The 10,927-nt window shown below is 44.2% G+C and overlaps 1 protein-coding gene across 1 annotated transcript; it reads right to left on the minus strand.

Moving 5' to 3' along the window:
- Positions 1-182: 182 nt before the first annotated feature.
- On the minus strand, positions 183-10,185 carry mogat3a (monoacylglycerol O-acyltransferase 3a). The gene is made up of 9 exons (XM_079184978.1): positions 9,915-10,185; positions 7,797-7,975; positions 7,639-7,699; positions 7,358-7,501; positions 4,106-4,236; positions 3,264-3,307; positions 3,055-3,145; positions 1,591-1,699; positions 183-1,142 (listed from the first exon to the last, which is right to left on the minus strand). The coding sequence occupies exons 1-9, from the start codon at positions 10,006-10,008 to the stop codon at positions 988-990; spliced, it is 1,008 nt and encodes a 335-aa protein (XP_079041104.1). The 5' UTR covers positions 10,009-10,185; the 3' UTR covers positions 183-987.
- Positions 10,186-10,927: the final 742 nt, after the last annotated feature.

The following is a 10,927-nucleotide window of genomic DNA, read 5'->3' on the forward strand; positions in this document are numbered from 1 at the left end:
GGAGGAAGAGGAAGATGGAGTCACTGATGAAGCTGTTTTATTAAATGTAAATGTATATTCTTTAAATCATAGATCCTCATGTTTAATGAACAAAGAGTTTATATTTATATCTTCATCAGAATGTTTCTTCTTTGATTGTTAACTTGTTTACTGCAGAACAACAAGCTGTAGAAGTTACTGTCTGATAAACCTCCATCACCTCCTTCACTGACACCTCCTTCATCACCTCCTTCATCACCTCCTTCACCTCTACCTCCTTCATCACCTCCTCCATCACCTCCTTCACAGTCAGCAGACGCTGTTATCCAAAGAGACTTACAATCAGTGTGTTCAACATAGTGTTCAAGAGAACTACTCGTCACCAGAAGTCATGAGTTCATCTCCTTTAAACATCTCAGAGCATAAACCAGAGCAGACGTACAGAAACACACTAGCATGAACACAACCAGTGCTGAGAGGAAGGCTCAGGGTAGAGCTTCATGAAGAGGTGAGTCTTCAGCCTGATGGAAGATGGGCAGCGACTCTGCTGTCCTGACGTCAGTGGGGAGTTCATTCCACCATCGTGGGGCCAGGACAGAGAACAGAGACCGGGTCCATCGGCCGCAGGGACCTCTGAGTGACGGGGAACCGATCGCCCCGAGGCAGCAGAGCGGAGTGGTGGGGGGGGTGTAGGGCTAGACCATGGGCTGGTTACTGTTGTGTTGTTGTTACTGTTGTGTTATTGTTGTGTTGTTATTGTGTTGTTGTCTTGTTATTGTAGCCAAATCAGTTTCATCTTTTAAATCTCTTGTAAAAACACCAACAGCGTTTAGATTTGTGTTGTTTATTTGTTTTGAAGGTAAAACTCTTTGTTAACATTGTTTTTATTAAAGTGTGAAAACACAAAGCTGCTGTTGTTGTTGTTGTTGTTGTTGTTGCCTCACAGCTCTACAGATCTGGGTTCATCTGGTTCCTGCAGACGCTTCCCATCAAACATTTATACGAAGGTCATATGAAGGTCAGATGTTGTTGTTCATCCAGACCATAGTTGTGTTTGTGTTGTTCAAACAGTTGAGTCAGATTCTGAAGGTAACGCTGATGAAGACACTCGATGTCCTCACAGCCGGGACTCGGAGTCTGGACCACTGAGATCGGCTTCCCCACTGAAGACAAGGAGGGTGTTACACATGAAGGAACAACAACAACAACAACACAACAACAACACAACAACAACAAATACAACACAACAAATACAACAACAACAACACACAACAAATACAACACAGAAAAACAACACACAACAAGTACAACATAACAACAACAAATACAACACACGACACCACACAACAAATACAACAACAACACAACAACACACAACAAATACAACACAGAAAAACAACACACAACAAGTACAACATAACAACAACAAATACAACACACGACACCACACAACAAATACAACACAGAAAAACAACACACAAGTACAAAAACACACAACACAAAAAATACAAAACAGAACAACACACAACAACAACACACAACAAATCCTGAGCCGTTGATGTGAGTGTGTTGTGTTGTAATAACTGTGTTACTACATCAGTGAGGTCATACCGACGGTGTGGATGGGCTTCCTGTACGGCATCAGTCCAAAGCTGTACTGGAAAACTCCTCTGGCATGAAACAGAGGCATCGCTACTCCCAGAATGCTTTGCAACCGGTTCTGTGAACACAGGACAACATACTGACCTTGTCATACACACACACACATATATATATATATATATATATATATATATATATATATATATATATATATATATATATATATATATATATATATTATATACAACACATTCCTCTCAGACTTTATATTCAGACTTATTTAATGAGTCTAAATCAGTGGCCGTGCATTCATACCTGGGCCACACGTATTCGTATTAAACCGTTCGTACGAGGCTAACGAACCGAACAATACGTTTGAATAATACTAGTGCATTTGGAAAATGCAGAAGCTTAAATTGTGGTAAATATAATGTTTCCTGCGCTCACTAGGAGACAACGGTCTGTGTGACCTCTGAACCCTGAAACAGCTGATGCTCCACACGTGTTCTGGGAGGCTACGCTAACTAGCTTAACGGGAAAACAACAGCAGCAACACGCATTCTGCTGCACACTCAAGGACTGTTCAGATATTAGATATAAAAAAACAAACGCAGTTGATTTACCAAATGCTGTTCACTTAAAGACAAACTCCATCCTCCTTTCTTTGTTGACAGAGATTAATCTCACGGTTAAATCCCAACTCACTAATCTGTTTCTCCTCCTTCAGACATTGAGTGTTAAAAAACAAAGCTCGGTAAAAGAAATATAATCTACACCAAGCAAAATGCAAATAACGTCATCATTTCTTCCATATCTTTCAATTTGAACTCTTACTACTCAGACTAAGCTTTGCCAGTTTCCTTAAGTTTCATTTCACAATAGTCACGTGCTCGCCCACTGACCAATCACAGCGCACGCTGCACCTCACTGCAGAGCTGCTGCTGAAAACTGAGCTGCACGTAATGCTGACGTAGCTGTAGGCCAGCTAGCAGCTCTGACACGTCAAAGAATACGCCCACCATGTCAAACTAAAGATCTGATTGGTTGAACACTATGACGATCAACAACATCGTCCCCATTCACTTAACCTGCACATGGATTCACTGGTGAGTCTGCAGGCCTGGGGCCTCTCTTCTACCTAGAGACACAGAGGTGAACTCTGATTGGATCAAAGCTCTACTTAAAACAAGCTGCACTGAAGCAGAGCAGCTGAGGAGCACAGTAGCTGTGCAATGAGAACATAAGATAATGGGAAAAATATTTATATAAATTATAATACATGTAGTGTATTTATGAAACATTATTAAATTATAAAATAGCTCTAACTTTGTGATTGTGTTTAGACCAGCAGAGAAGGCTTTGAGGCCCTGACGGCCACCACTGGTCAAAATACTTCTATATATTCTTTCTTTAGTTGTACAGAACGATATGACTATTAATAATACTGGTATTAATAATACTGGTATTACTGACCTGCAGCTTCCTCAGAGGAGAACCGCTGGGGTTCTCCATCTGATCAAAGAGCTCGTTCTCTCCAAAAGAGAAGACGGGAACCAGCTGAGCTCTGTACACGCACACACACACACACACACACACACACACACACACACACACACACACAGTCAGTGTCATGTTTGAAGCTCCACCCCTCAGAGCCCCTCCCCTTCACAAGCTCCACCCACCCGTGTTTGAGAGCCAGTTTAATGAAGCCCTTCCTGTTTAGAACCTGAAACAAAATCGAATGCATGTTCAGTGAACGAGCACATGAAACTGTAATAAATAAATATAAATATGTATATATCCAGTCATCCTGTTTATAATGAGAGAGAAATATATAACGAACATGCTAACGTGTTGATGGGACATTTACTCTTCAGACACTAGCATGCTAACGTTAGCCTCAGTTAGCTACACAACAGTTCCACCTGCACTTAGTGGCTGTAAATATTTAATAACAATTCATCCCTATGTAAAAACTAGTTTGTGCATTTTAGATTAGTGATAAATAGACATTAAACATTTTAATATCACGTTATTATCAGAGGAAAGATCACGATTTAACGGTTTTCACGTTTATTGACCAGAATATTTCTAGAAGGCCTTTCTTTAGCTAATGAGCTAAAATATTTTACACAAAATATATTTTACACAAACTTGGGTGATTCGTGACGCTCGAGACTCGTTTTCACAGGATAACAATGCAGGAATCAGTACGTCAGTATGTTAGCACGTTAGCACAAGGCTAAGTATGTTAGCACGAGGCTAAGAGTAACATGTTACCTGTCTGTCTGTCTCTCTCTCTCTCTCTCTCTCTCTCTCTCTCTCTCTCTCTCTCTCTCTCTCTCTCTCTCTCTCTCTCTCTCTCTCTCTCTCTCTCTCTCTCTCTCTCTCTCTCTCTCTCTCTCTCTCTCTCTCTCTCTCTGTCTGTCTGTCTGTCTGTCTGTCTGTCTGTCTGTCTGTCTGTCTGTCACGTTTGTTGTGAACGCAGCATCAGAAAGAAGTGATGATGAATTGATGATAAAACCTGAAGTGTTAAAGCTCCGGGTCGAGCGTCCAGAGCCTCTGGAGCTCCGCCCACCGCGATGACAGCCACGTTACCTCCTGAGGGACGACTGACGAGGTGAGACAGGCTGGACTTACTGCTGGACACCAGGCCTGACAGACAGGTGACAGACAGACAGGTTTACAAAGACAGACACTAGGCCTCACAGACATGTGGTTCATCATGTGGTCGGTGCAGTACACAGTCTGTCCACCAGGTGGAACATGACACAGGTGACCCTCAACCAATGGACTAAATGGGACGAGCTGTGTGGAGTTAACGGGGCTCCAGCTATGACAGAGCAGAGGTGAGGCTGTTGAAATGCACCGTATCATCCACCAAGAAGTAATATTTATATATGTATATATATATAACATATAACACCTAGAAGTCCTGTGTGCCTGATGTGATGAACGCATCATTGGAGCACCACAGAGCAGATCAGGTGTTCCTCTCTGATGTTGACGCTGAATGAGGACCTGCTCGACCATTCTGATGTTTCATTCTCTGAGATCAGAAGTGAAAGAGAAGGACCGACTTCTTCATGAGCTGACTGACCCTCTCTGGTTCATCGTCTGCACACTGAACAAGAGCCTTCAACATATTACACAGTATTCATGTGTTAACAAGCCCAATAACTTATGTGCATAACAAGCTTGAAATGAACTTTTCCTCTTTCCACAGTGCTGTGAAGGAGATCACCATCCTGAGGAAGAAGCTGTCTCAGCCGGCTGCTTTCACAATGAGCTGCTGAACCATTGATGGAGAGCTGTGATGTAGGCTGGTTCTTTTCATTTAAGCATATTCAATTATCAAGCAAACCCCTGGACTAACCTGAACCCATCACCACAGATCAGAGAGCAGAGAGAAACACTCTGAGGATCAATGATGACACTGAACCCTACGACACTGCTCTCAGCCAATCACAGAGCAGCTCTCTGCCTCCTCCTGCTCTCTCAGCCAATCAGAGAGCAGCATTCTGTCTCCTCCTGCTCTCTCAGCCAATCACAGAGCAGCGTTCTGCCTCCTCCTGCTCTCTCAGCCAATCAGAGAGCAGCTCTCTGCCTCCTCCTGCTCTCTAAGCCAATCAGAGAGCAGCGTTCTGCCTCCTCCTGCTCTGACCTGTAACACAGAGTTTACTCAGATGTACAAACAGCTGAGAGAGAGACAGGTCGTCCAAAACCTCCTTCAGACCTCAACCTGGTTCTGTTCTGGTCCACATCTATTTCATATGCTATTACTACTGTTATTACTACTGTTTATTATTATTAATGACAACAATAATATTAATACTGAAAACCATCAACTTGTTGGTCCGTCTCTGAGACACGCAGACAGACAGAGAGACAGACAGGTGTTTTCCTCCACATGATGAGAGACAGACAGGTGTTTACCTCCACATGATGACAGACAGACAGGTGTTTACCTCCACACATGATGACAGACAGACAGGTGTTTACCTCCACACATGATGAGAGACAGACAGGTGTTTACCTCCACACATGATGAGAGACAGACAGGTGTTTACCTCCACATGATGAGAGACAGACAGGTGTTTACCTCCACATGATGACAGACAGGTGTTTACCTCCACATGATGAGAGACAGACAGGTGTTTACCTCCACACATGATGACAGACAGACAGGTGTTTACCTCCACACATGATGAGAGACAGACAGGTGTTTACCTCCACATGATGACAGACAGGTGTTTACCTCCACACATGATGACAGACAGACAGGTGTTTACCTCCACATGATGACAGACAGACAGGTGTTTACCTCCACACATGATGACAGACAGACAGGTGTTTACCTCCACACATGATGACAGACAGACAGGTGTTTACCTCCACACATGATGAGAGACAGACAGGTGTTTACCTCCACATGATGACAGACAGGTGTTTACCTCCACACATGATGACAGACAGACAGGTGTTTACCTCCACATGATGACAGACAGACAGGTGTTTACCTCCACACATGATGACAGACAGACAGGTGTTTACCTCCACATGATGACAGACAGGTGTTTACCTCCACACATGATGACAGACAGACAGGTGTTTACCTCCACATGATGACAGACAGACAGGTGTTTACCTCCACACATGATGACAGACAGACAGGTGTTTACCTCCACATGATGACAGACAGACAGGTGTTTACCTCCACACATGATGACAGACAGACAGGTGTTTACCTCCACATGATGGCAGACAGACAGGTGTTTACCTCCACACATGATGACAGACAGACAGGTGTTTACCTCCACATGATGAGAGACAGACAGGTGTTTACCTCCACACATGATGACAGACAGACAGGTGTTTACCTCCACATGATGACAGACAGACAGGTGTTTACCTCCACACATGATGACAGACAGACAGGTGTTTACCTCCACATGATGACAGACAGACAGGTGTTTACCGCCACACATGATGAGAGACAGACAGGTGTTTACCTCCACACATGATGAGAGACAGACAGGTGTTTACCTCCACACATGATGAGAGACAGACAGGTGTTTACCTCCACACATGATGAGAGACAGACAGGTGTTTACCTCCACATGATGACAGACAGATAGGTGTTTACCTCCACACATGATGACAGACAGACAGGTGTTTACCTCCACATGATGAGAGACAGACAGGTGTTTACCTCCACACATGATGACAGACAGACAGGTGTTTACCTCCACACATGATGACAGACAGACAGGTGTTTACCTCCACACGTGATGACAGACAGACAGGTGTTTACCTCCACACATGATGAGAGACAGACAGGTGTTTACCTCCACACATGATGAGAGACAGACAGGTGTTTACCTCCACATGATGAGAGACAGACAGGTGTTTACCTCCACATGATGAGAGACAGACAGGTGTTTACCTCCACATGATGACAGACAGACAGGTGTTTACCTCCACACATGATGACAGACAGACAGGTGTTTACCTCCACATGATGAGAGACAGACAGGTGTTTACCTCCACATGATGACAGACAGACAGGTGTTTACCTCCACACATGATGACAGACAGACAGGTGTTTACCTCCACACATGATGACAGACAGACAGGTGTTTACCTCCACATGATGACAGACAGACAGGTGTTTACCTCCACACATGATGAGAGACAGACAGGTGTTTACCTCCACACATGATGAGAGACAGACAGGTGTTTACCTCCACATGATGACAGACAGACAGGTGTTTACCTCCACACATGATGTAATCTCTGAAGAGAGGAACTCTGAACCAGAACGGCAGCATCAGGAGGTGAGACCTGAGTCCAGGAAACAGACGAGAGAAACCTGTCGCCTCCGTGCAGAAGTTACCAAAGGCCCCAGCTACCAGCACACCTGAGAGACAGACAGGTAGAGTGAGACAGGTCAACACAGCTACCAGCACACCTGAGAGACAGACAGGTAGAGTGAGACAGGTCAACACAGCTACCAGCACACCTGAGAGACAGACAGACAGACAGACAGGTTCTCACCATGTGGATGAAATCCAAAGATGTAGTTTTTTTTGGGATCCAAATCGACAGTTTTAACGAGCTGGAGACCAAAAATCATAATAATTAATAATTAATAATTAATAATAATAATATGTATGTATATATATATATATATATTTATATATATATACACTCACCGTCAGAGGGAAGTAGTCCCTGAAGAACTCCCAGATGCCCCAGTTTCTGACCCACTGTGACCTCCGACCTCCACAGGTGGGCGTGTCCCAGTCCAGCCACAGCCAACCAGCATACAGCAGAGCCACGATCCACCAATCAGAGAGAGCCAAGAGCACGAAGGCAGCTAGACAGCACTGAGCTGAGAGACAGACAGGCGGTCAGACAGACAGCCTATTGATCGTATACATTTTAGCCTTATTTTGAAAACAGGAAGTAGTCACACTGAATGCTTCTAGCTGTTTGACTGAGTTTACCCTAAATGTCAGAATACAGGAGCACTACATGTTTAGAGATGTGAGTCACAGTCTAACAGAAGAGACGACAGGAGGCCTTCAGTGATGAAGACGAGCTCAACTTTATAAACTGCACGTCATGTGACGAGGAAGAACTGTCACGACCCGGCTCAAAAGGCCGTAACATGAAGGGAGACAAGACGAGTGATCAAAGTAATCAACAGAAGGCAGCAGCAGGTCCTCCACACAGGAGGCAGGAGGAGGGGCAGCCTTGATAGCTGGACCCTCAGCAGGCTCAGGTGGGGCTCGTTACCTGCCGATCAACATCCTGCAAGACAACCTGAGAGGAAACAGGACACAGTCCGCTGGTGGAAGGGAGGGGTCATCACAGAACCAATCACAGACCTCTGTTCTTCCTGCCGCTAGCATCAGTCTACAGTAACTACATGGTTCAGATCACTTTACCACCCACTTCCTGTTTCAATGGTGTGACGACCCTCTCTGCCTGTTCGTGTGGCTGCTCTCCTTCCAGGTGTTGGAGGTGTGGCAGAGGGTCGTCAGGCAGAGTGGAAACACCTGAGACCATTAACACCGGCCCTGTGTGCCAGAGCACCCCATAATAAAACCCTCTGGATCCTCAGCGGGGCGCTCTCTCCTTCCTGAGACACCCATTTTGGTTTTGGTTGGGTTATGGTTTGGGTTATGGTTGGGTTATGGTTGGGGTTTTGGTTGGGTTTTGGTTGGGGTTATGGTTGGGGTTTAGGTTGGGGTTATGGTTGGGTTTTGGTTGGGTTATGGTTGGGTTTTGGTTGGGGTTTTGGTTGGGTTATGGTTGGGTTTTGGTTGGGTTATGGTTGGGGTTTTGGTTGGGGTTATGGTTGGGGTTTAGGTTGGGGTTATGGTTGGGTTTTGGTTGGGTTATGGTTGGGGTTTTGGTTGGGGTTTTGGTTGGGTTTTGGTTGGGTTATGGTTGGGGTTTTGGTTGGGTTATGGTTGGGGTTTAGGTTGGGGTTATGGTTGGGTTTTGGTTGGGTTATGGTTGGGGTTTAGGTTGGGGTTTTGGTTGGGTTATGGTTGGGGTTATGGTTGGGGTTTTGGTTGGGGTTATGGTTGGGTTTTGGTTGGGTTTTGGTTGGGGTTTGGTTGGGTTACGGTTGGGGTTTTGGTTGGGTTATGGTTGGGGTTTTGGTTGGTTTCTACACTATACAACACTGCATATACACTCTACACGCACCCACCCACTCACTGCTGAAATGACTGACTTCACATGTCCCTGTTAGTTTATGTTTGTCTTTTATGTTACTTTAAACCTAATAAATAATTGTTAAACTGCTTCATTGAATGCATCTCCCAGTCATGGCCGTTCGGCCCGGTTTGTGACGGTAGATGTGGTTAGAACCATCGACTGCCTATAAGAAGAGGACGTCGCCATCTTGTTTTTTTTTTGCAACCAGTGAACAGGAAGTGACCACATCTGGACTGAGGAGGAGTGACGTAGAGACCTGTCAATCACCGTGTAGCCCCGCCCCTAAAGCCTCCCCTGCTTTATGGTCTGTGTGACTCTAAATGGACCATCATGTACTAAATGAACATCATGCTGCATTGAAGAAGACTTGAAACTAGAGATTGAGACCATAAACTCATGTTTACAATGTTTACTGAGGTAATAAATCAAGAGAGAAGTAGAGTCATTTTCTCATAGACTTCTATACAACCAGAGGAGTCGCCCCCTGGTGGACACTAGAGAGAATGCAGCTGTAAGACTTTTAGCAGAGTGGAATCATTATGCTAATAATAGTGTTATTGAGCGACAGACGGGCGGTCAGACAGACAGGTTCACGTTACCTAGAGCCAGGAAGGAGAAGACCCACTGCAGCGTCGCAGCGGTCTGCAGCCTCCTCCGCACCGGGACGTTCAGCGGGGCGAACTCCACCTTCATGCCGGCGATGAGGATCCTCGGGCCGGCGTGGAGCGCTGCGACCTCCCGGTGTCTCTGTCTGCCTGTCTGCCTGTCTGTCTGCCTGTCTGTCCGTTGAGGAGTCCTCTAGCACATTAACTGTTCTAATCTTTTCTTCAGTCGGACTCTAAACTAAACTCCAAAACTTTACAAACACGCTCCCCCTCCCTTCACTACTGCGCATGCGTACCGGACCCTACCTCCTGGGTGGAATCCTCTCGGCCAATCAGAGCTCATGGCGAAACCTTTTCGGGAGCGAGCCTGGAGTCCGGCGCGTGCATGGACATGGACACGAGGAGATGACGTTAAAGTAAATAAAGTGTTTTAAATATAAAATCAGATCCTGATCATATTATATTTAGTTTAAATGTATAATATGTAATATAATAATATGAATAATTCATGATAACTCAGTCACGTGACCTTTTAGAGTTTCAACAGATTTCTAAATTTGTGAAGTTGTGAAATTTATCAGAATGTTGAAAAGTTTCTGTGTGAAGAGTCGAAAGAAAACCACAAAGTTACATCAGTGTTAAGGGTCAGTGAAACAGAATATATATATATATATATATATATATATATATATATATATATATATATATATATATATGTATATATATATATATATATATATATATATATATATGTATATATATTTATATAATAACACTCATCTGAACAACATGTGACACAAAGCAGCGACTCCTCGGATCAAACTGAAGGTTCAGGTTCACATGAATCTCTAGAACAAGGAATACATGATGTATAAATACATAAACACATATATATTATGTGTGCTCTGTGAGTAGTACTGAATAATTAGACTTCATACTACGTATTAATACATCAGACTTTATTAGTTCAGGGATCTGTAAGAACGAATCATGTGAAATAAACGTAG

This window comes from Pholis gunnellus (assembly GCF_910591455.1).
Source record: "Pholis gunnellus genome assembly, chromosome: 23".
Lineage (NCBI taxonomy): Eukaryota > Metazoa > Chordata > Actinopteri > Perciformes > Pholidae > Pholis > Pholis gunnellus.